General features: G+C 39.0%; 1 protein-coding gene across 6 annotated transcripts; it reads right to left on the bottom strand.

The window, feature by feature from the left end:
* Window positions 1-1,842: 1,842 nt before the first annotated feature.
* On the bottom strand, window positions 1,843-25,649 carry KIF27 (kinesin family member 27). Of its 6 annotated transcripts, none has more exons than XM_018081001.2 (18): window positions 25,551-25,649; window positions 24,403-24,797; window positions 21,779-21,979; window positions 18,877-19,814; window positions 15,406-15,546; window positions 12,950-13,147; window positions 12,247-12,422; window positions 11,752-11,885; window positions 11,086-11,241; window positions 9,884-10,089; window positions 8,849-9,046; window positions 8,389-8,502; window positions 7,184-7,360; window positions 6,353-6,568; window positions 5,283-5,489; window positions 4,263-4,461; window positions 3,642-3,806; window positions 1,843-2,034 (listed from the first exon to the last, which is right to left on the bottom strand). In XM_018081001.2, the coding sequence occupies exons 2-18, from the start codon at window positions 24,725-24,727 to the stop codon at window positions 1,982-1,984; spliced, it is 3,804 nt and encodes a 1,267-aa protein (XP_017936490.1). In that variant the 5' UTR covers window positions 24,728-24,797; window positions 25,551-25,649; the 3' UTR covers window positions 1,843-1,981. The 6 variants fall into 6 exon arrangements, with proteins under 6 accessions (XP_017936490.1, XP_017936492.1, XP_017936488.1 ...); XM_018081003.2 differs by having other exon boundaries at window positions 9,962-10,089; window positions 15,406-15,549; XM_018080999.2 differs by having other exon boundaries at window positions 15,406-15,549.
* Window positions 25,650-26,830: the final 1,181 nt, after the last annotated feature.

The raw sequence follows: 26,830 nt of genomic DNA on the forward strand, positions 1-26,830 counted from the left end.
TTAAACTGAAACAGGTTGATAAACAAAGAGGGTTTGCAAAAAAAAGACCAGTTCTTAGTTTAGGCTGCAAAGAAAAAGGAAAAAAGCCAAGGAAGGGGGGTTTTGCTGCTTTGACTACTGCTGAAGTCGGCAGCTTTGTGTCTGCCCCRCTCCGTTTGTCTCTGGGGTCCCTCTGTTCCCGGGTTTCTCTCGTGCTGTTGCCGCTGGGATTCCGCTCGCTCCCTCCTTCGCCGACGGTCCCGCTTGGGCTCCTTCCTCCCTCGGACCTTTCCCGGAGCCCCCCAGGGATTCTGTGGGATCCTCTCCTCCGCTCACGCTCCACAGCCCCGGTTTTTGCACACCTCGTGCTCTGCTTGTGTTTGTTTTTCCCGGTGCCTCTCTCGTTTCCGGGTTCCGGGTCCTTCCTGCCTTCTGCTTGGTTCCCGCTCGGGTCCCACTGCTGCTTCCGCTGGCGCGGGTCTCTCGGTCTCGCTGTTTGCTGGGGCGCCGGAGGCGGTGGCCCTTCCTCAGGGACCTGCTGCCTGAGGTGCTGACCTCGCGGCTCTGGCCGCTGCTCGGCTGCTGCTGCTGAGAGCGGTAGGGGGCGGCGATACGGGAACTTGCCGAGGCAGCGCGGCAGTTCGCTGGCGCCGGCTCCCACCCTGACCCTGCCCGGGGTGGCTGCAGCGGCGGTGGCCGTGGTTCTGTCTCACACGGCTCTCTCCGGGCAGCGTGTGTCGGGCTGCAGTGTGCTTGTGCGCTCCGCTCAGCGGCTGGGGCCCGTCCCGGGCAGCAGCTGCTCAGGTTTTTTCGGGCGGTCGCCGAGTCCCACAAGCGCATCTCAAGAAGGTCAGTGACGTGCAGTTCTGACATGTGACGCTGGGCCCGCAGCAACAGCTTCTGCAAGGGCTGTTCGTCAATTTTCGCGCTATGCTGCTGAAGCTCGCATTTTAAGATTAAATAAATGTGGTTTTGTTCAGAAGATATTTGAGTCCCCATTTTACCCTACTTATAATGTTACGAAGTCTTTAAAATAATTAAGCAATCTGGAGTTCGTAATCAGCTCACTCAGCAGTTCCCGCCTGCTGAGGACAAGTTTCCGTGCACGTCTTCCGCTTTCTTTCAGTTCTGACTATGCACACACCACCGAAACACAAGGAGTGCTGCTTCCCTTCGTCCAGCCAGCCGATGGCCGACGAATCTTCTAAATGTTAGAAGGTTCTCAGCCCCACGGTTGTGGCGACATTAGTGGCGGTCTTAAAAATAAAAGCTAGACACGATCCCAGTATGGGGAAACTGGGATAGTTTATTGAACACGAGAACACTATTTTAAAGGCATCCGGGGCTGGACATGTTAATGAAGAGGACGAGCTATGTTAATTAGGGAATTACACAAGTTTTTACTACCGTCACCCAATGGGTTAAATATTTCCCTCAACCAAGATTACATAGGGGGAAAGGGATTAAAGGGGTTTAGACATGGTCTGATACAATCATCTCAAGAGTCCTCTCTGATTTCTGCTGGAGCCAGGCTTAATCCATAAGGTAGAACTTTAACAGGTCTTGTGAGAAGGGTCCAGCTCCTTCAGACCATGAGGTGTTTGTCAGCCCTTGTTTTCTTTTGCTGAAAGCTGGGTTTGGGCTCCCACATATAGCTGAAATTGGAAATCAGATTCACCATATGCTAAAAAAAAAGGTTTGTTTGTTAATAATTACATGGTATTCCTATACACCAGACTAGCTAGAGAAAAGGTCTCTCTCCCTATTTTCAGTCCATTATAGCAGTGTCTAGATAGTATCTAAAGCAAAAAAATTTCAATGAGGAATTGACATTGTAACAAAATCCAGTAAAGAAGCATAGAATTATTTTAAATTAGTTTATTACTATTTTTGTTCATTGCTTAAAGTACACTGAGCAGGTTGACAGATTGGGAGCTTTCTGATGCTTCAAAGAAGTACTTTTACTTGTAGTTAATAAATATATGAACTTTAATAGCTGTTTTCACTTGAAATCTTCAGAAGCAATTTCTGCTTCCTCTTGACCAGCACTGTTACCTAAAATGAAATTTATCAGGAGATAAATAGCTGAAAGTTACAACTCTTCTGAGCACCTCCCATAGGTAGTCAATATGGTTTTACAGCATCAGTAACTTGTAGCATGAACATGGTAAGAAATTATCAGCACCTCACATTTTGTCCTTTCTGTTCAAAGAGTTCACCATCTACAGAAACGTCAGAGGAATTAGTCATTACTCTCATCTGAGAAGGTGCTGTTAATAAAAGCCTCACCATACTAACTTGTAATGTATCCTAGTAGGCAGTCTTGAAACAACTGAACCATGACAAAAATGAAATTATTCATACATTGGAAAACAGTCAGCAATTATACTAATACAATACACAAAACACATTCTGCAAATTTGACTGCAATATACACAAAGGGATTTTATTATTTCTAAAGCTCAGTAACATATTATAAAGTGTTTTTATTACATTATATAGCAACATGCCTCACAATGTATTAAAAAGAAAAATAACTAAATGCAGAGTATTTCTTAAAAAACTTGCAAGTATATGCATTTGAAAAATGTGGATATTCACAGGCATCTTCTCCCTTCTTTCCATTGCTACAATTTGCCTAGGATAGGTGTTTCCCTATGAATATTCAGGACATGGATACATTGTCCTGAACTACATGCTTCTTTCCCATGCTCATGTATAATCCAGTCTCTGGAATATTCATGTTCACAGTCTGATGGTGTACTTTATGGTAATGAATGTGTTGGCTCATTATCCTGCCCAGAGGGCAAAAGCCAAGCCTTACTTCACTCTGGGAGTAGCAGGGAAGTGGTTGGCATTTCTTTGTAGAAGGCACAGCATTGTCAGCGTGGAAAGAAACGGAAGCATCTGCTGGAGGAAGAACCAGTCTTGCTGAGCCTCAAAGAGAAACGTGGGGCCAAGAAGGCTGTATTGTGCATGTTAGGTATTGTGGTGTCATCGAGAGGTATGAGGCAACTGAAATAGCGATGAAATTGAACCTTCTTTTCTCCTCCATGTGAATAGCTCTGTTGTAGGTTTGGATTCTGGCAAGTAGGACATAGAACAATTAAAAACTTATAGCAACTGTTGGTTGTTGGTGTTTTTTGGTATTTTTGAGTTGGTTGAGGATTTTTTATGTCAAAGCACAGAACCACATTAGAAAGCACTTTTTTTCCCCTACAAGTATGTAAATCCTCTCTTTCAGCCTTAGTATGTAAGTAACTAGTTAGTAACTAAAAGCATGGAATTTTTCATTGACAATCTCGCAGTAACTTTTAAGAAATCAAGCGCATGACATATAACAAAGCTGTTAGTTTAATACCATTCAGACCCTTTTAGATAGCAAAATTCCTTTTTGTTAACCATAATAATTTGAGGTTGTAGATGCTGAAATTATATTAGAATCCAGGGAAAACAGAACAAAAATTTAAACCACTGTTATACCACTGCTACAGCTATAAATCAATGTTGTCTCTCCCTTGAAACTGAGAGTTGTAATATATTCCTGAAGAACAGTTCAGTAAAAATATGACACTTACAGCTATCTGATATACTTCTGTATGTTCACCCTCTTCAAATGGTCTACTGACCATTGCATAAACAGTTTCAGATAATATGCTCACATTTACTGGATGACAATATTTGATGGGATGTCTCTCCAAAGAGGCCCTTCAATTTCTTTTTCATCTCTCTGCTGGTTTTCTTATAGAAAAATAATTCCTTTTCCAGTTGCTGGACTTTTACTTCATACCCTTTCAAGGTTTCTGCAATACCTTCACTCTCTTGTTCTAGAAGAAATAAAACTAGTTTAAGAACCAAATGTCAGAAATCAAGATGCCCAGCTAGACAGAGTATGTCTTGTATCTTGATGGCACTTTGCTTGCAATGTGCGCATTTTAACTAGCATGACACAGGATTGAAAAGGCCATGTCAACCCCGCTTGTCAGTTTTAATAGTATTTGGAAGATCAAGATCAGCAGGAGCAGTATATTTCAACTTTCCAATATCAGTAAATTCAGTAGGAAAATACAACAATTCTGATTATATCTTTAAAAAAGATATAATTTTCCTCTCATGCAGACACCATGTGTCTGTTCCTTGGCATCATACATGACATCAGAATTAGTGACAGCCAAAATATATCTCTGAACCTTATTCTTTTATTTTTTTAGTTGGAATACAGTATTTCTCTGTAGTGACTGAAGACAGTACTTGCTGTACGATCCATTCCAAGCAGCAGATACCTTTCAAATGATGCAATATCAGCTGTATTTTTTTCTGGTGTTCTTTGCGCTGGAGGGTGAGCTGCCTGTCATACTGCAACTTCACGTGTCCAAGTGCTGATTCTAATTCATGTATTATGTTTTCCCGGTCCATAGCCTTCATTTCCTGTTCTTCAATCTGCAGTTGTAATTTTCGTTCAGACTCACGTAGGCCAACAATCTGAGAAAGAAATACACTTATTCTGATTTATCAAAGCATTTTAAGAAAACCTTTTACCCTTCAGCGTAATAGATTAAAACATACAAAACCAATGATCTCTACAAGCCATTAGGCTTATTCTGGAAACAGACTTGCCATTGCTACCAGCTGACACTTTAGAACTGAACTGTGTACCTTTTGATCACATGGACTAGTGGATTTTTTAATACTCTGTACAAAATTTAAACTGAAACAACAGTGGCTTCCTGATTCTGAAAAACTTCCAACTTGCATCCTGCAGACAACTTGTTTACAAAATCATCCAAAGTTACAAAGACACACCATATTCTAATGCATTTCATTTTTATGTTTCCAGATATCAGTATAATTCTTCAGTATGTAGCTGTACACATTGCAGGCAACTAATGCAAAACTAGTTCATACTCAATTTAGATAAAAAAAGTAGAAATATTAGCCTGAGCTTTATGAAGGTTTCTTGAAAGCCTGCAGTCAGGAAGAATTTCAATACACCACCACTATTTAAATATGCTGCTGCTCTGAAAGTTAGCAAAACAGAGCACTGGAAAGGGGGAAGGAAATATCCATATTTGCAGCACCTTTCAAGCCAATGACCTCAAAACAAGATATACAAAGTTAACACTTAAGTATATTATTTAGGTTAACATAAAAACTAAAATATGTGAATTAATAGCAGATCTATGTAACCTGAAGAGATTTTCACCAAAAGTTTCCTAAATTTATTTTTACTTCTTGCTACCATTTCATTATCTAGAACAGTAATATAAAATAGAATAAAATATTATTCATTAGCCAAAACAAACCTTGTTGAAATAATTGATGATTATAGCTCTGAGCTCAGCAGCAGACAGGGAAACTAGTTTCCCTATTACATTATTCTCACTCTGTGAAAGACTCTGAGAAGATGACCTAAGCAAGTGCTGGCGATTATAAATACTTTCATTCTTGTAATCAATAGCAGCCTCCAGAGCTTCAATTCCTTCTTCTAGCTGGAAAAGGACATGTTCTTCCTACAGAGAAACACATGAGTGAAACTTTTTTTAAGAAAAAAAGCTTAGAATTAATCTTTCAAGACATCTTTAACTTCACTCTCAAGAGCAAAACTAAACTTAAGGGTAAGAAGTAGTAGTAGTAGCACAGACAATGGAACAGGAAAAACAAGAGGTACAGTGCAAATCTAGAACATCTGTCTTTTCCTGCCATAGTACTCCTAGCACGATACAGAGATTGATCAGATGAAAACCAGAAGTCATGTTTCCTTTTTTATCCTTTCCTCATCCTCACAATAGTTGACTTCTGCTATTTTATTTTTTTTTGGTTGTGCTAGTTTTTACAGGTCAATAAGGAGTTTGGTGACCAAAACTTGTGTAGGGAAGTGGCAGAAATGTGTGGCCTGAAGCACTGCAGATTTATTACATCTTCAACATAATGATTTCAATCAACTCAAGTGTGGGCCATCTAGGTAATATGACTTATTTTCTCTGTAAAAATACGGAGTCCTTCAGGTGAAGTTTGTTATTCCACAAAATCCTATGAAAATACTCAGGGGATGTTATTATGTCAGCACATTGCTTGTTCTGTGTCATTACATTAAATATCTGCCTGTGATAAACTGATGAACTTCTAGTTCCCTTATTCTCATTGTATGATTCTTAGACCAGTAGACTTGGCAAGGCACTATCTGAATTAAGTCCCTCTGAACTTCAGCTTCGTTACCAGCATGTAATTGGTGCTATCACAGCAGTATTCTAACATTGCTATTTACAAAAATACACAACCTCGGTTCCTTAGTTCTAGCTTTTCTAATATTTGGAGACATTATTATCTAACACTAGCTAAAATCTATATTTATCTCTCAGAGGTGCTTACTTACTTCAGTTGACAACACTTTACCATCTCTCAGTTTCTCATCCACACTATTTTTCCTTCTGAGCAGCTGATCCCTTTCCATGTGGAGAACCTGAATTTTTTCCAAAATGTCTGTCTTGTCTTCAGTGGTGCTGCCCTGAAGCTGCATACTTTTATCACACAGCTCCTGATCCAGTACACTTAAGCGAGCTGACAATTTCACACTATCTTTGTTTAAGGCCTAAAAAAAACCACAGCAACCACAGATATAAGACTGAGATACTCCCTTTGAGTAAGAAAAAAGTAGGTGAAACTGTCACATTCTGAAGTGAAAAAATTGCTTGCTTCTTGCAATGGGACCCCATTTATTTTGTGCAGACAGCTACCATAAGATATGCAAAAGATGAAAGAAAACACTCAAGGTGCAGTTTTCTACATACTAAAGGGACTAGTCATTATAAGTGACAATGATACTTCAAGCACAATTCACTTTTGCTACTGAAAAACAAATATTGCAAGATATTTCCCTGTCATATTCTCTAGTTTGCAAAAGGACTGAGTCATATTCATAAATAATATGATATCATGGATATCATATTAGTTAATGCTCTGCATTAACAGAACTCCACAGTTCAGAACTGTTTGGTTTGATTTGGTTTGCAATTTTGGAGAGAAAACGTGAATAAAAATGATTGTCTGAGTTATTTACATTTTAATCGTTGATTGGTTAAGCCACCCAGTACTTACATCACCTTTAAAGACACTTGGCTTGAGCCTCCTCTGCTATCTTGTCTGTGTTCCCTGCCCCCTCACCCCATCCCCAGTCTTTCAGTCAGCCTTAATTTTCTTAAATTACCTGGCTAGATCTCAATTTCTTGATTTCCAGGTGGCTTTTCTCTTGCAATAATGCTTCTTTTTTGGCTACAATGGCTTCTCTTTTCTTTAAATCTTCTTCTAGTTCTGCTAACTGTTGGTGTTGTTGAAGAATTCTTTCCATTTCTTCATCCAACCACTTCTTTTGCTCTTCTAATTTCTAAAGTTTCAATACAGATCCAGAGAGCATTAGCCAGGACTTTTTGGGTCAGAATTCTATTATAATGTTTATCTTTTTTATAATTACTGATAAAACTGTAGCAGACATTGACATTTCTAATGTTAACTTTAATTCTGCAACAATATCTTGGCTAAAAATAATACAGAAACTGGACTAACTTAACAAGGGGCTCAGCAATGTTATATTGCTACATCTCATATAAACAAATTTGTATCAGATGTATTTAAGTGAGAGATATTCCTTTTCTAAGAATAGTTATATAAATAGATGTCATCTACCTAAGCACAGCAACTAGGTTTAGAAGGTACCATGAGAATTCAGCTAGCCCATCATCATTGCATTATAGTTGCCCAAGAATGGCTCTTTGTGGAAAAAACATTAGGAGATAAGAAACTGTGATGTTGAAAGAATTAAAGACAGTAAATGGCATCTCTGATCCAGCTAGCATAGTCCATTACAAATTTATTCTGAAGCCACAGTTTATCAGGGCTTTACAGTTGCATTTATTTAACTTTTAAAACTTCTTTTAGCCTTTAAAGACTTTAGGTAACTCAGGTTCCAGTGTCCACATTGAAATAATGTAGGTGGCACCACTGCATAGAACACATACTTTTCTAGCCCTGTTATGAACAACCAAAAGCAGAGACCACAGTAATTTATGTCAGAGTAGAAAACCAAACAAAATAAAATCCCCAAACAACCCATGGAATATTTATAACATTGCACAACAAGATCACCCTCAAACCTACTAGAAAACCAAACCTGTTGAACTCTTGGGTCTCTGAATCAGCATTTCTCACAAATTGTAGGGAAGAAAACTTTAAAGGCCCTCCTTTCTTTCTTTCATTGAAAAAGAGTAAAAGAGCTGCTAGACTATATTGCCATTTTTTGCTACAGCAAAAAAGAAGACAAAACTATGATGGAACACTCTTTTTCCAAACAGTTCACAAAGATATATGACTAGGGATGAAAATTTTTTTTTATCAGATTTGGAATAGATTAACTACCTGTAGTTTATGTGGAGTTCCCACAGAATTATTTGTCTTCTTTTTGAAAGCAGCAATTTCTTTATCCTTCAGTTCAAGGATCTTCTGTTGTTGCTCCATCTTAAGTTGAAATTCCTATGAACAAATAAAAAGCACCATTCTTCCTGCATCAGTCAGTCAAATGCATTTAATGTCAGAGTTCACACAAGTATATAATCTGAAATACTGACCCTAAATTTACCTGTAAAATTGCAATTTAGAACTAGATATCATGTAATAAAATGAAAAAAAAAAAGCTGAAAGAGAAAGGCAAACTGAAGATTTATGTGAAAATGTTTACACACAATTTCTTGAGTGCATTTATCCAGAAAGTTATTAAGTCATTACTGAAAATTATGGAAACCCTGGCAGTATAGTTTATTGTCTTTGAGGAAGCAGGGGCATCTAATTCTTTGTCATAAAGAAACAGGAAAAATCCTACCTTAATTTGTTGCTGGTCCTGCTGAAGTTCTGCTTCTAGTTGCTTCTTTTTTTCACTCTCCTCATACAGTCTCTTCTGTATCTGGGATTGCTGATGCTTCATCTGAGCCACGTTCTGCTCAAGTTCTGTTGCTTCTCTCTCACTTTGGTTAGATAAGGAAGCCAGATTCTTAGTGTCTTGCTGCTTCTTTTGTAAGGCCTGAATATTCATGTCAAATTTCAGTTAATACCAGGAAAACTTATAACTAAGACTCAACTTCATTCTTTATTTCACTGAATTCTTAGAGTCAGCAAGACTTACTAACTTCTGCCCAAACAATCACCTGATATTCCTGAGGTTTCTGAGCTATCTGGTAAAGTCGCACAGGCAGAAAAAAGGTAAAATACAGTTCATGCCCGGCAAAACAGTGAAAGTAGTAAAATCTAACACCTCTAGAAAATGTGCAGAGACATAATGGTGACAGAATGCTGGTTCTGAGCTCAAGCCAATAAGCCAACTACCTTTTTCCACATGGAACTTTTCTGACCCACCATTCTAAGATTGAGAGGCACAGAGCACCTAAGCTGGCCCTACACAGAATTTAAACTTAGGTGTAGCAGAACTTAAAAACAGAAGGTCAGTGTCAAACAAATATGACTGTACTGGGCCTGGTATTGCAAACTATCACATGAATTTGCTTAGAGCTGGAATTTATATAGTATTTTCATAAAACATTGATTTTATGGCAGGGAATAAACTTGTAATAGACTCCTTGTATAGGTTCTTTTATGATACTACATACAATGGTATATGGACATCCTATATCTCCCACTTCTTTTTTGGCTTCTTTCCTACCAAGAAAATATTGTATGTATCTAACCATGTATATGTTAAATAGCATTCTGAGTATAATAGTATTAAGTTTCTCATAAGCTACTTCAATCCAGCCAACTTCTAAAGTGTAAAACAGGTGAGAATTTTACAAGCAGAGTGTTAAGGTTCAGATATGACAGGGAGACAGAGATTTGCAACCCTTAATGGTCAGACCAGAAATACCTGCACTTTCAACTTAGCTGCATCCATCTTCTTCCGGAACTCTTTTTGTAACTTGACTTTCTCAGGAACATCTCTCACCTCTTTACTGTCCAGCTCCTGAAGCTGCTTTTGTGTTTCAGCCAGTTCCATTTTGGCCTGTTCAGTTTCTTGCTCCAGTTTAGTTATCTTCAAAGAATATTGCCTACTTACAGACTGAGCATCCTTACCTTAAAGACAGCATAATAATCAGTTGAAATGTAATACTCAATTTTGTAGTTGAATCATTACTTACTTTGTTCTGGCTAAATCAGTAATTTCTGATTCAATTTCCAATACTAAAGGAACATGCAGTTCCCTTGTAACTCTGAAATGGACATAAAGGAAGGAGTCCTATATATGAATTTTTCACAAGTCACCTGATGTCACCAAAAGCACCTGACTGCCAAATTTAAATTCTTCTGCCTATTGTAGTGTTTGCCAAAATGGCTCCCTGTATTTCATAAATTTGTTTGGGTTTTTTTTCCAGAATAATATGCCATTTATTTATTACTCAGCTTTAAGCTTAATAATTAGGAAAAAAACCTTGGACAGTGTTTCTACTCCGTGACTTGTCCTGTTTGGGCAATTGGCGGTGGGGCACAGAATCTTCCTCAGTGCCAAAAGACAACCTCAAGAGAAGGTAAGCATAGGAGAGGAGTGTGATTGAAGGAGCTGAGAAAAGAGATCCTTACTGTCACCATAAGGCTAGTTTCTGTATCAGGACAGATGTGTAAGGGATGTAGGCTAACAGGGACACTGACCTTTTCCCTCATCCATTCCAACTCCTGTTCCTCTACTGTGCTAAAACACAGAAGATACAGGGATGTATCTTGTCTCCTATCCCAGACACCATATGACAAATACATGTCCATGAAGAGATCAGTAGCACTGAGCTTACATGAAAAATTACATTATTGTTGGATAAGAGCAACAATCAACAAAGTACAAAAAGTATTTAACAAATACATCTGCATATCATAGCAGAGTAGGCTGTAATCAAAATTTACAGCCTTCAGTGCAATTATAGCAAGTAATCAGCAAAAGTTATAAATCTAAATTGTTAAAAGTATTCTTGTGTAAGGTAGCTATGTAAAAACTAAGACATGCAGGACTTCAGTTTTTTTGTGGCTTTTCTTTTTTTTCTGAATATCTTCACTCCAGTTATCCCTATAGTAGCCAGTTACCTGTTCTTACTAATTCCTTAATAAGTTCCTCTTTCCTTTTGATATTAAGTGCAAGTTCTCTTATTTTTTGCTCAGTCTCAGTGAATCTCAACTCTGAAATCTTCAACTTCTGCATGTTAAAAACATGAATTTTCTGGAGGCTGTCAATCTTTTCACCTTGAAAAAAACAAAGCAAAATGGAGATAAAAAATCTGGAATACATGCTGTACCCAAAAAGGTTCTGTGTGGAGTGCTTCCACATGAAGTAAAATAATCAAAAGGAGAGAATAGCACCAAGAGTCTTTTCCCTGCTATGCATCTAAACAGGAAAAGAAATGTATGCACTTGCATTTCAAGATTCTAAGCATGAGGAAAAATATTTCTGAAAACATTTCAGTGCATTTCTGGTAAGATAAGAGAATCCATTTTGTTTCACTGAAGAAGTACTAAGGATTATATCTAACTAGCTTTCTGGATAACAAATATTACTTAAACACTAAGGCTACTGACATCAGTTTCAGAAAGGGAAAGAAGAATAGAATCTTGAAAGCCTACATTGAGCTGTAACTAAAAAAATATTCGTATCAAATACACACAGTTTGCTGGGAAAAATAGTTACATGTCCTAAAGACACTCTTGCATATGCTGATACTGTAATAAGATTTGCTCTTATGACTTCCATTTTACCTGTGGCTGTGTCAATCTGTAGCACAAATTTGTTGGATAAACCAGACTTGTTTATTTGACATTTCATGTCACTTAGATCAGGAAGAGTGCACAGAGAAGCCTGATTTTGTGTCCATATTTGGTTTATGGAATGCCTAAGGAAGAACAATAAACATGCTAAACTGCGAATACACAGGGATATAATTTGCTTCGCGCAAATCTTATGATTCTAACAGAAAAGAATACCAAACTTACCACGGCATTTGTACCTTCTTTCCCATCTATGCTCCACACCACCCCCGATATTCATGGCAGATTCTGGCCCCAAACCAAGGATTATGCAATCTTTGTTAAACCTATGTTTATCAAACTTACTCTGCAATATGCCCAGTTGGTCCCACAAGTTTACCGTAAGTAACATTACAGATAGTCTCATATCATGGCAGGATTAGGCAGTAATTCTACCTTTATACCTATGCATTTGTCTGTAACAAAAGTTATAGAACAAAAAATTACTTAAATGAGGTTTTGTCTTTGCTGCCTGTATTTTCTTCCTCTTCATCACTCTGATCAGAGAGGTGGCAGTGAAGGACTTTATCCTGATCTTCTATCTTGCTCAGTGTCATCTGTCTGCGAGCATGGAATTCTGCCATTATCCTGTCCAGGGAGAAGGCACAGGGGCTGGTATACACCTGCCAGAGAGCACACAAAAATAGTGATGGGTAAAAACAGCTGCAACAATTTAGCAATTCTTTACTGATATTTTAAAAAAATATTTCAATTTAAAATTCTGACATCACCTGAGCTTGTAAGCAAAATTAGAAGTTTTCTCTAATAACTCTGAATACCTTTGTAACAAATGGTTTTGCAAGAGCTTCAAATGTGAAAACAGGCACTGTTAGAAACTTGTTATTCCACATATTCAATACAGTCGTAAAAATAATAATTCATTTTTGTTAATGTTTTGTATTTGAACTCTCAAAACCCCCAGAAAACCACCAGAAAATATTAGAGCCTTAGCACTTGTAAGTAGGAATTTTAAGCCTGAATATTTTGGATAATTGTGGCATAGCAAGTGTTGCAAGAAAATAATTTTTCAGAGTCTTTCATGAGAAGCTAAGCAGTATCTGAGAAAGCCACTGTCATGTCATGTCTAATTATTGGCCCATCATCATTACAAAGTAGAGGGGCAAAAATGTAAGATTTGGGTAGACCTTACCTTTTGGGTCTCTGTACCTGAAGGTGGGTGAAGGGAGCGTAGCAGATTTTTTGTGAGTGGGACACTGTAGGGCCTCCTTGCAAATGCTGACCCATCTTCACAAGCATTTGAGATACCTAAAGTTTTCACATCTGTAATCTTCTCTAATTTTTCTTTTAGCTGATCAATAAGCATTTGCTGTTCTACCATTTTCTCAGTCTCATGGGGAAAAAATAACAAAGCAAAAGTGAGCTCTGTATCATATTCACTATTTCTAAATTCCATACAAAGGTCATGAATCTTGTAAATCACTCACTGACCCTAAATTATTCTGCTGGGCACAGGCAAATTCTGTAACAAACTACAAATGCTATGACATATCATCAATCCACTCACACACCAACTCCAATAAATTTTAGACACATTTTTTTTAGAAAAACCTATCCCAGTTAAGTTACATGAGCCTATCTAGGCATCTAGTGAGAGGCGGACAACATAATTAGCAGCTTGAAATTCCTTTATATGGGTGTTTATGGAGAAATAAAATGGGAATTCAAAAAAAATGTTCAAATGAAACTCATGGTCTGAGTCTTATGAATTAAACATGTGTATGGGCTTCGTCTTTCTCTTTGAGCACTTCCACTTGAAAGATTATTTGTAAAAATAAACATAAACATGTACATGTCCTAGGATGACTTGCTGCTTTTTTCTTCCACCCAGCCTCAACTTTTGTTGGTAATGATAGTTTGGAGACCTTGTCTGCTTCTCCTACAGCATTCTCTGTACATCGTTCAAAAGTACTTATGTTATCTAAACAGATTTATCCACAAGGCCAAGATTATATACATTTTCAATTCACTCTCTTATTTTTGATTCTTTTCAAAGTATGGTTAAAATCTGGCCTTACAACAACAGAAAAGCTGAAGAATAGCTCATGATACATTTTGCATTCTCCTACTTTGAGTATAAGTTTCTATTCCTTCTTATGCTGTTCTCTTAGATTGAAAGTTCCTTCCAAACACAAACATACAACGCCTTACATATTGATGTTGTTTTGGAATACAGTACATATTATCCCTATGTTATAGGAAATAGAATATATGTATGAATATCACATTTATTATCATTTTGGAAGCAGCAACAGCTAACTGATTGACTAGAAGGTATTATTTAACCCTTTTAAGAATTTTTGTCCCTGACACTATTGTACATACAACCCCACAGTGTAACACCCATTCCATAAATACATATCTTTATAAACATTTAATACCTAATACTTGTTACTTTTAAAGTTTTTATTCTATCATGTATCATTAAATTACATATTCCTGTGAATAAAACTTAAAATATTTGACAAAAATACTTACTTTTCATTATTCTACCTGTTTTTACATAGAAATGGCAGTTTAGTGAAATAAATACCAAAATGGTGCCTGAAAGCTCCCAAGCTTCTCTGCTGTCTCCAATACTGAAAGTCATGATCTTTTACCTACACTGTTACATATTCCTGTATCCTACCTTGTATCCTCCAGAATTTATATAAGCATTATCACAGTGTATGTTGACACTATGGTGTACAGGTTAAAAATAAAAATCTAGACAGAGGTGACAGAAAAGAAAGACAGTGACAGAGGAAAGAAAAAGATGATGACTAGTATACTTACCTTTCAGTCATTGACTATGCCCAAGCCATCAGTAAAGAAGAGGAAAAAGGAGACAAAGTATAATAAGGAGAAGAGCACTAGCTATCCATGTTTATGCTTTTCTCTTTTAAAAAAGTTATATAATAATTTATCTGTCATCCATGTGACAGGCAACACCGGGAGAATGTTAACTATTCTATCTGCAGTCTTCTTGATCTTAAAATGTTATGCACATGATAGCCATCTTAATTTCATTAGCAAGCACAAGATCTAGAGAAGGAAAGAGGCAAGAAGCCTCTTTCTCACTATGTCTCTTTCCATTATGTCACTCAGTTTTCTCTATTAGTAAATGATCAGAAAGTTAGGATGGAATTCTGTCTTGTGAACTCAAAATGGAATAATACTCTAATTCTTAATAAAGCTATAACAAAATCAGTTTCTATGCAACTTTTCAATTATTTACAGTAAATTTTAGAGTCTAAAGAATCTTTCAAAGTCTTTCAAATTCTAATTCATTACTTGTCCTGAAACTACTTAACAATAATGCAAATCCTGAAACATAACAGGAAGGCATGGGGAGAGTGAATGATTCATCTCAGGTTATACAGGAAGGTTGTGGCACAGCTAGGCTTACATACAGACTTCAAGAATCACATTATTGTGGTTCATCCACTAGATGAACCCAACTGATTAAGTGATACAGCTCTAATTCAATCAAAATGTTTCTAATATTGACTGGTAGTTAAATAAAAAAAAATACAGGGACTTGTTGAATGCATTCACACAGTGGAAGGATGGTTCAATACAGATACATGCGTATCAGTGGAAAAATACCTGTAATCTATGTGTTTCTTGAGCCTCCTTTAAAGATTCCAGTTGTTCTTCATTTTCCTGTAGTAATGTCTTTATCTGATTCTGTAGTATCTGGACTTCACGATCCTTCTGGCTGAATACTTCTTCATCCATAACTAGTGCCTGCTATATAATACAAGAAAAGTTCAGCTGGGGAAAAGGGCGGAAAGTGGAAAAGCTGGAAAATAAAAGCTCATTTGTTGTTAAAAGACATGATCAAAACTGCAAAGTTTTGAGGTATGTATGGCAAATTATCTAAGTGGTTATCTGCAGTTTCTACCAGTTATTTTTTCACTTCCGTTTCATCTATTGATTTTGTTCTGACAAGTTTCATTCTTCCAAAGGGAATAATTTACTCATAACCAAAGCTCCTTTACTGAAGTATATATCTGAATTCAATTATTCTCCTTAGCATGCTGTTACATGCAGCCACAAGATCTCAGCATCTTGTGATTAATACACTCATCAAATGAAAAAAATAAGAACAGCTGTTCTTGTTCTGAAACTCAGATAACAGCTTAAAGAAACTGTAAGAATGCTTCTTCAGGTGTTTGTCTGAATGAATAATCCAATACTGATTGAAGGAGACTTCCAAATGTTGTTACTCTTCCAGGAAGCGTGTAGAAGCCAAATACAAAATACAGAAACATAATGTCAACCCACAAACCTTCTCATTCCCGTTCTTCCTATTTTTTTCTCCACGAGTCCTGCTGGTGGAGGCACAAATTAGTTTGGCTGTTACCTATGGCTAATTCACAATGCCAGGATTTTAATTTTGTGTAAGACAGCATTATACAGGCGATCATAGCTGTTAGAAAAGAAATGGGTATGTGCACACAAGAATGGGTCCACTATTAGCTACTAAATCTGGCATATGCAAACACTGCTCTACACTCTGTAGTTACTCATTTATTTTAGCCTTTCCTTAACCATCTCCTCCTGGGGAAATTTAAGTCTAAGCTAAGCTCTTACACTGTTTTGAATATGGAAACAGGGGGTTAAAATAAGCCACAGAAGACAACGAAGAAGAAAAAAGTTGTGACTTAGATTGCTTGAGAACAAAAAAAAGACCACATCTGTTTATGCAATTGCCTGATAACAGTCTACAGACATGGCAGTTTGGTGTGCAAACTAAAAATGTGTTGATGTTACAAAATTCTAACTTGTTGGAGCACTGTCTCCTTCCACTACACGACAGACTCAGATTAGTTTTTCTAGCATTCATCTTATGTCAGAACTTCACTCAGTTTCCAACTAGTGTACAGTTGTTTTAAGTTATAAAATAAATTTGAGACTGTTTATCATACAACAATCTGCATTATTTCTTACATTTTGTTATTCATAGTCAACATTTTAACTCAGCATATCCAAAATTTGTACTTCCTAAATGTATATGGGGATGTTCCCAAAAAGATTTATTTATTTGATCATGTTTCGGTTCTGTGAGGAGACATTATCATGCTAGAGAAGCCTCTTTCTCACTATGTCTGTTTCTGTTTCTTTGCTTTCCTGTCCTGCTGCAGAACAGGCTGCCTCTTCTGATTCTTTCTCTCTCCTCCTCTGAGCAGGAGCTGCTGCTTCTCTTACTAAGTTGACCTCTGCCTCCACTTTTCTTCTTGACTACAAGAGCAACTATTAGAGTTGAGGGTTCAGTCTCTGGTTTAGTGTCTTGTTTGTGTGGCCTCAGAGCAAGAGACCTCCTCAATGCCTGTTTGTGGGCTTTTAGATCAGGAAAACCTCTTGCATTTCTAAGAGCACTGTACAGTGACTTTAAAGGCATGGGCCAGGTCTAACACAGTTTTACAAGTCATTGTGTTTCACCTCCCCTCCTTCAAATGATGTGTTAGTTTGATGGGTTAATGAGCCTGTTCAGGCACGAAATCCCAAGCTGTCAGAGGCAGCAGTGACCCTGTGTACCTTCCCAACTCCTCCCATACACACTGATACCCCAGATATCAATCACCTTAGAGAATGTCCCTGTGTGGCATCCCCAATTAGCTGTTTAACTTTATGAACAATAATCAAAATTGGGATCACAACACATCACTATAAACATGGTCTGGTTTATAGAGGATACCGAAAGAACTTAGAAGCCTATAGGCTTCAAGGCTATAAAAAACTGCCCTGAGGGAGAGGAAGGGATAGGTGTCATTTTTCCCTCTCTCCACAAAATGTCTCTCAGAGAAGAGGGGAAAAGTATAGTTATTAGTTCTTGGTGTACTGGGACACCCAGAGTGCAAGACCCAAATACCAAATTAGGCTGATGGCTGGTATTTTTTTCATAGGTCTCCCAAGCAAAGGAGAACAGAGTGATAAACAGCACACAAAGCAGGAAAATCTGAAAACAGTCATTAATGTCTTCTGGAGGCTGTTGTATAGCTAGAAAGGAATCAAGCATCTTATTATTCAAGGAAACACGCAAGTCAGCACCCAAAGCAAATATGTAGCTTCATGACCTGCAACAGTCACTCAAATAACAACAGGTATAACACCTAGAAGTTTAATCTAGCACACAAATCAAATCTGTTATACCTTGAAGACCTTCAGCCACAGTTTGGGTGCAAAAAAAGACTGTTGTAGGTTAACCTCAATAAGTAGCTAAGCATACACAGCTGGTCTCCATACACAGCTGCTCTCTCACTTCCCTCCCCACCCCCAATGGGATGGAGGAAGAGCAAAGGAAGAGTGAAACCAAGAAAATTCATGGGTCAAGATAGAAACTGTTCAGTAAGTGAAGGTGGAGGAGAGAAGGAAAGTGAAAGAAAATAAATGATGCAAAGGCCACCACCTCCCAAGGCTGACTGATGCTCAACCAGTTCCCAGGTAAAATACAGCTAATCTCCCTAAATATTCTACTCTCCCTTTTTATTGCTGAGCATGATGTTGTATGGCATGAAATATCTCTTTAGATAGTTTGGGTCATCTGCTTCGTTGTATGTGTGTTTCCACACAATTTGTGAATTCCTCAATCTATTCACTAGAGGGGCAGAGGCAGAAACAGAGAATGCCTGTTGCTGTGCAAACACTTTTTAGCAAGACCTAAAACATTAGTGTGTTATCAGCATTTTATTGGTTACAAATCTAAAACATGGCACCCTAAGAGCTACTACAAAAAATTAACTTCATCCCAGCCAGACCTAGCATACTAGCACAGCTAAAAATAAAAATCTAACAGATAAAACCACTCAGTTCCAGAGTCATCTTGAAACTTATTAGCCAAAATATAACCTTTACTTACCTCTGTCATGATTAAGATGACTGTGTATTCAATGATCCATTAAAATAAACCTATGTCCCAGAGATTAGCCAAACAAAATGATACAAAATTGCAAATTAAATTTAAATTGTCAAATTGTAAGGTGACATCTTTATACATATTTCAAAACTGAATTCAAGTTTTGGCAGATTGATTTTTCACTTAGTTACTTAAATAGTGAACTTATAATTAAATACCTGGCATTTCTTTAGTTCCTTCTTTAGCTGAAGAATCATGACATGATGTGGCTCTGGGCTGATCTCAGTCCCTGTGTCAGTTTCTTGGACGGTGAGAGCTTCCTTCCTTACTTTCTGTACCATAGTGATCCACCTCTGTAACCTGTCCCGCTGACTTCTTCTTAAGCTAACATCATCATTCAAATCAAGTAGAAAGGGGAAGGCTTCATCTACACAATTTCTGTAACTGAAATACTGAACCTGAAGGCGGGTGAGCTGCTCCTCGAGTGAACTGATACGAGCTTTTTCTTCATTTAAGTCATGTAAATACTGATTACTGATCTGCTGGTTCTGCAAAGCATCCCGAAGTAATCTGATTTCAAGTTCCATTTCATCAATGCGGTCTTTTTCAGGGTTGTAATTTACTACCGGCTTATTTCTAATATTTTTGGCTCTGTTAGCATATTTGAGAGAATTTAAAGATTCATCAAAGTCCAGTGAGGATGGACTTATACATGTTATCATAACAGTCTTGGCATTTCCTCCAAGGGAGTCCTTCAGAATACGAGTGATTTTAGCATCCCTGTATGGAATATGTACACTTTTCCTTTTTGGGTCTCCAAGGGCACTGATGACATTTCCCAAGGCTAAGAGACCACTGTTGATCTGAATTGATTCTTTGAAGCGTTCACCAGTATTTCCAGTTTTTGCTACCCTCTCTGATCCTGCCAAATCCACAAAATGAAACTTCGAAGCGATCAAATCCCGTGCAGTATCAGTATTTTTTTGAGACTGTGCAGATTGCTTCTGACAAATACTGATGGTAAAAATGGCATGAGATCGACTAGAGTGCTCATTCATCTGCGTTGTGCCTGTGTGACGAGCCGCATTGCCACTTTCCAGCAGGCTTATCACTTCATCTGCACATTCTACTTGGAATTCTTTAGCGCCAACAATCACTTCAAACACCAAAACAGGTGCAAGTAAGAATAATCCAATTAATTCTAAACTCTTCAGCAAAAGTTTACAGTAATAACTATAAATAAATATTAAAGAAACATACGAGCCTGCATTATTAGGTGGTCATAGCATATAGCTACAGAAAAAAGAAGACATCAATATGTGAAAAGCATGAGGTACAACACGTCTGAACCCTGCAGATATTTAATATATGGATGTATTGTGTCAGCATTTGAAACAGTATCATAGACACAAGACACAACTCATTTACACATTGCACATTGCCTTACACAATCCACAGTCTAGTGCTAGCTGGAAAAAGTATGAGCAAAGTCAGCTCAAAGAATATTTTGCAAGTTTAAAAAAGAAAAAAATACTAAAACCAATAAGATTTTTAGTAAAAATGATTCCTGGCCTGTGGTAAGAACAGAATTTTTATCCTAAATAGCTTGGATAATTGTGTCTTTGGGGTAGGTATCTGTTAATAACCTAATAAAGTAGAAGTGTACTTCTACAAAATACTCCTTCCAAGCATATTTTTTGTCATATTTTTCTTTACATTAATGATGGAAAATGTCCTAGCACAGTTTACTGAAGCTGACTCAAACTGTACTGAAGAAGAGAAATAGTTTAAAGTGTATTGTGGGATCGTTTTGAAGCAATTATATTGTCTTCAAGATTTGTGCTAAATTAGTGCCTTCTTCCAGCTACAGACAAGAAAACCATGACAGCTCAGTAAAACAAGTATAACAATAGTAAATACAATAATTAGAATATAAACAAGCAAACAAAAGCCAAACCTCAAACAGTTTGAGAATAAAATATCTCTGATGTGGATTCTTCTAGCATTTTCATGTGGTGAACAAGATACCTAGAGGGTGTCAATCTCAAAGCCTCCAAAAATATCTACTACTACAAAAAAAATCTACTCCTCTTAATGGTTTAATCTTAAAATACTTATTCCAGTGAATAATGACACACTATTTCTAGACAGAATTTGCAGAAGCAATAGTTGCATATTTATCATTTGCCATTTCCATCTATATTGGAATATCCACCTATTACTCACAGGCATCTAACCTCAAAACTGCTTCAAATAAGTTAAACTGAGTTTATATTCTGAAACGAACTATTTTTTCCCTAGCATTTTCAAGAGAAGGCAAGAATAACTTGGACACACAAGTGAAAACCAACTTTACCAGGGTGAATTTATGCTGATACTTTTGGTCTGTGTTTGGCCCTGCCACCTGTGAAAGCTTTGCTCTTTCCCTGCCAAGTTATGGGAAAACAAGCACTGATAAACCGGAAAGTTGTCCTTGAAGAGAGCTTCTTGTATAAACTGTTTTAATTGGTATCCTGCGATTGGCTAATTGTCCTCCAAGGTCGCTTGAAGGAGAGATGGAGGAGGAGGAGGATTAAGGACGCCCCCAGACTCATTTGGAAAAGACCCCCCAAGTGCAGTACACAGGCACAGGGAAAGCCACGCGTGCGCAGAAGAGATGCACTTACATAATGGGGGTGGGACTGAGGGCCTCGGGCTGGGCGGTGCTGGCCACACCTGGGAGGTTGTGGTCACTCAGTTAATTGTATAAAAAGCAGATAGTGCTTTCTTGGAGGGAGCTAACTTTATACCAAGGAGAACGTTGCCTTTTGGCGGGGACGCCTGCCAGTTTGTGAACTTACTGACTCTCCAAGGATGCAGCTTCTGCTATGGGTAATTATAGGCATGCTAGGTCTGTAAGATAACTTTATGGGCAACAGCTGGGTAAGTGGGGAGGTCGTGCTGGGGGCTTATTTCTCTCCTCCTTCCTCCTTTTTGGGTTTGTTTGTTTTGTTGGCCACCTCTTGGTAATAAATATTGGTTTTTGTTAAGCTTTTAACGGTGTCTTGGTTTTCAAGATTCAGTATGGTTCGAACCCTCCATAATACACCAACACATCAAATTTTAGAGCTGAAATCCTACCTGTATTTCCCTTCTCATCTTCTCGGATATGTATTTCTTTCACAGAGGTCTCCAGCTCCAACAAATCTCGAAGTTCTTCCTTGTAAACCTCTATATAAGATACTTTCACATAGAAGTTAATATTACGGTTTTCAGAAATATGCTGAAATAATTCCTGAATAGCCCGTGGGATTATGCCTTTTTCATCCACTGCAACTGATGCTAAAATACAAGCACAAATGTCACAGAGGCTTGCAGTTATTCTGTCAGATAAATTAAAAAGACTGAAAACTGAGAGAAGTCTGTGAGATTTGCTACTGAATATTCTCGAGCACAAGTCCTATGATGAGAGGCTGAGGGAGCTGGGGTTGTTTAGCCTGGAGAAGAGGAGGCTCAGGGGAGACCTCATCACTCTCTACAACTACCTGAAAGGAGGTTGTAGCCAGGTGGGCACCCGTCTCTTCTCCCAGGCAACCAGCAGTAGGACAAGAGAGCATGATCTCAAGCTGTGCCAGGGGAGGTTTAGGTTGGATATTAAGAAGAAATTTTTTACAGAGAGAGTAATCAGACATTGGAATGGGCTGCCCAGGGAGGTGGTGGATTCACTGTCCCTGGAGGTTTTTAAGATGAGACTGGATGTGACACCTGGTGCCATGGTCTAGTAACCACGGTGGTGTTGGATCAAGGGTTGGACTTGATGATCTCAGAGGTCTTTTCCAACCTGACTGATTTTATGATTCTATGATTCTAAGGAATCTGAAGAGCACAGTGTTCACAAGGATTTCTGTAAATATTTTTTTTCTGTGGGGCAGAATATTTGTTTGCATCCATTAATAGGATTCAAAGTTCTAAATTACATGTTATAGTTATGAAAGTTATGAAAAATATGGAGTCCGTTTTAAACCTACACTCCTTAGAGTACAGATTTCTTCTTTATCCTTACTCATTAGGGTTGGCAATGACATCTAGAGGGTTTGAGAAACTACAAATGCTACTTAAATTTAAAAAAATCATCAGCACCTTAGTGAGACAAAATATATGACCAACATTTACAGTAATTTCCTATTTTTTCGAAGTAGACATGGAACACTAACACCAAACTCTATTTTTGTTTTTTAAATATTCAGCATAGGGCAATGCTTCCATTATTAATTTGTGTTCTTTATTCAAGAATATGGAAACTGTTTGTCTCTGAGAGGATACCCAGAATATTTTTCACCAAAAATCTAAAGGGTTGGTCACATCTAACTATGAATTTAGTAAATATATTTATAAAACTAAAATGTTGTCATTCCTGGACTGTGAATGGCTTTAGATCGTGGCACTCACTACCTAAACAATTTGGCTAGCAATGTTACTTAGAGGAACATTAAATAACTGCTAGTGGAGGGAATATAAGTGAAGTTACAACAGTAAGCAGAATAAAGAGGACAATGGTATGAGGTTCAATAAGGCCAAGTGTCGGGTCTAGCCCCTGAGTTACAACATCACCATTCAGTGCTACGAGCTGGAGGAGGAACAGCTGTAAAGCTGCCTGGCAGAAAAGTACCTGGGGGTGCTGGTCGACAGCAGCTGAACATGAGCCAGCAGTGCCCAGGTGGCCAAGAAGGCCAATGGCATCCTGGCTTGTATCAGCAATAGTGTGGCCAGCAGGACCAGGGCAGGGATCGTCCTTCTGTACGCGGCACCGGTGAGGCCACACAGCAAATTCTGTGTTCAGTTCTGGGGCCCTCACTTCACGAAAGACATTGAGGTGCTGGAGCGTGCCCAGAGAAAGGCAGCGAGGTTGGTGAAGAGTCTGGAGCACAAGTCGTGTGAGGACTGGTTGAGGGAGCTGGGGTTTTTTAGCTGGGAGAAAAAGAGGCTCAGGGGCGACCTTACTGCTCTCTACAAACCACCTGTAAGGAAGATGTAGCCGGGTGGAGGTTAGCCTCTTCTCCCAGGTAACAAGTGACAGGACAAGAGGAAACAGCCTCAAGGTGCACCAGGGGAGGTTTAGATTGGATATTAGGAAAAATTTCTTCATGGAGAGGGTGATCAAGCATTAGAACAGGCTTGTGGACTTAGCAAAGATCAGTTAATGACTGGACTTTATGGTCTTATGGTTTTTTTCCAACCTAAATGATTCTGTGGTTCTATGACTCTAAATAAAAGGAAAATTTTAATACCTACCAAGAGATTTAGAATAATCTATTTATATCCATTCGGAAGAATTAAATCAACTAAATAAATTTCTTTGATGTCACAGAAATGTCTCTCAAAAAAACCCAAACAAACAAAGCCAACACAGAGTGAGCAAGCAAACAATTAACTACCGAATGCAGGAATTTTCAAGGTAAGATAAACACAGCAAAAAACTTGAAAAACACTGCATTTCAGAAACAAATTCTAGTTTAAGTTGCATTTTAAAATGTGGAGTGTGAAAGAGCAATTTATAATTTTTTTTCTTCTTAGATATTTTTGGTATAGCCTAATTTATGGATAAGGCTTTAGAACAGTTTAATTAATCACATCAACTTTGGAAACCTTTTTTTCTTACTACAGCTTTTCTCATTAACCCTTAAAATTCCGCTACATCATCTACTGGGTAATAAACATTTAACTTGCACAAACACACTGCTGACCAGCTTAAAAAAAGAACCTACCAATGTGGTCACCGCCAATGGTGTAAGTCTTCCCAGAACCAGTCTGTCCATATGCAAACACTGTAGCATTGTATCCCTCAGTCAGAGACACTAGAAGAGGCTTAATGCAAACAGTATAAACTTCTTCTTGGGTTGAGCTTTTGCCAAATACAAAATCAAAAGTGAAGACGTGGTCCTTTCCAATGATAATTTGTTTCGCATTTGGGACTAATCTGACACACACTTGGTGGTTATGAAGTATTTCTTTGGAAAGCAGAGGTCTGACTCGGACTGCAACTTTAACTGGGATCTCCTCCATGCCAGGCTCCAGCCCTGTGCTTCCCATTCAGTGTTCAGATAGTCAGCAAGAAATCTGTTACTACTGCTTTGTTCACATTATTCGCAGTTGTCTGCAACTAAGAAAAAAAGTTTTCCACATTATATAATAAATAAGAATTAATTTCCTAAAATAGAAAGTTGATATTTCCTAAAGTATAAGTAAGCACCATTACAATCTTGAAAAATACCTAATATAAAAGCAGCTATATTAATAAATAAATTTTACCTCTAATAATTTCCAAGCTAGCAGACTTAAGCCTGAGAGTTGCCTGATTTTCTATTTGAACATAACACAGTCATATGAAGCAATTATATTTTAAGAGCTCGTTAACAGACACTGTTGATAAAGCAAACACTTACAATGAATCCTCTCATTTTCCTATTCCTGCATTCGTATTGCATAGGCAACATAAATCAGTCAAATGGAACCTTTTACTCCAAAAGTTGTATGTATATACCTGAGTTTTAAAACCCTCTTCCACTTATGAAGCACCAGACACTTGTAACTCGGCAAGCACAGAGAAAGAAGTTGTGTTACCTATGAAGGAAGTGTGATTTTAAATGTATCTGGTTACTACATGTAAAAGCCTTACTCTGATTTCGATCTCCATCTTTAAGCACATATGTGGGAGGGAAACCCTATTTCATAGGATTCTATTTTATAAAAGAATGTGGGAATATGATATATTCCCAGTACACCGAAGTTACAGAGATACTTCGGTGTGGATGCATCGTTTGCCCTTGGCTGCCATAAGGCAGGAGCAAACATAACTGCCGTGATATTGTGCGGGCGGCCCAGAACATTTTCCGTCTTTGCCGCTTCTCCAAACCTGAGAAGGAGCCGGGAACGGGATCACGTCTGGGTCTCGGGAGCCGCCAAGGGCCGCGGAGCCCGCCGTCCCCCGGCTGCGCCGCGGCTGGCCGTGCCGTCAGGACCGGTGCGGAAGGGATCGGCAGGAGGAAGATGAAGGCGGTGGCGGCGGCCGGGGCCAGCGCACAAGCGTTGGGCGTCCCGTCGCGCTGTTACAGCCCCTCGCTAGGCAACAGCCGCCATGTCGGCACCGCCCGCGCCAGCACCGCCCCCAGCGGCCGGAGGAGCGCGGGGACGGACGGGTCGCCATGGGGGTGAGTGGCAGCGCTCCGCTCCCTCCCTCCTTGCCCACTTCGGGGTCCCTTAGTTCAGTAAGGACTTTGATGTGCTGGAGCGTGTCCAGAGACGGGCAGCGAAGCTGGTGAAGGGTCTGGAGCACAAGGCCAACGGGAGCGGCTGAGAGACCCGAGGGTGTTTACCCTGGAGGAGGCTCAGGGCTGACCTCATCACTCTCTCTACAACCACCTGGAAGGAGGCTGTCTCATGGCTGGGCTTCGCGAACGAAGATTTGGGAAGGGCTCTACCCACGCTTGTTGCAAGCGCGTTGGTGGCTAAAAAGGCCAATATGAGACAGGCACGTCCGGTTGCAAAAGGCACAGCAGAAAGACTCCCCAGGCGGTACACTCTGCAAGGCACGATTCTTTCTGCGCTGTCTTTTCTCCTCGAGAGTGATCCTGCGTGCTTTCTCAAAAGCATCAGCAGCGTTACAGATGGTGTGTCTCCAGACCTCCCGATTGGAGGCCAGAGTAGACCAGTTCTGTTGATCAATATGGCCAAGGCTGAGATGTTGTTTCAGGGAGTCCTTGTATCTTCTCTTCGGGGCTCCTCTCTTGCGGCAGCCGGAGGCAAGTTCACCATAAAGCAAGATCTTAGGGAGGCGGTGGTCCTTCATCCTGGAGACGTGTCCTGCCCAGCGCAGCTGTGTTCTCAGCAACATGGCCTCAATACTTGTGACTGCTGCTTGCTCTAGAACAGACGTATTGGTCACATAATCTGACCAGTGGATGTTTAGGATTGTGCGGAGACAGCACTGATGGAAGCGTTCTAGAGACGCAGGTGGTGGCGGTAGATGACCCATGATTCAGATCCATATAAGAGAGTAGAGAGCACTATGGCTCTGTAAACACTGATCTTTGTACTTTTCTTCAAGTGTTGTAGCACGGTAGGTATCGGCCTCTTCTCCCTGGCAGCGAGGCAACTAGCAGTAGGACAAGAGGACACAGTCTTAAGCTGTACCAG

This window comes from Manacus vitellinus, unplaced genomic scaffold (genome assembly GCF_001715985.3).
Source record: "Manacus vitellinus isolate BGI_N305 unplaced genomic scaffold, ASM171598v3 scaffold_50_pilon, whole genome shotgun sequence".
NCBI lineage: Eukaryota > Metazoa > Chordata > Aves > Passeriformes > Pipridae > Manacus > Manacus vitellinus.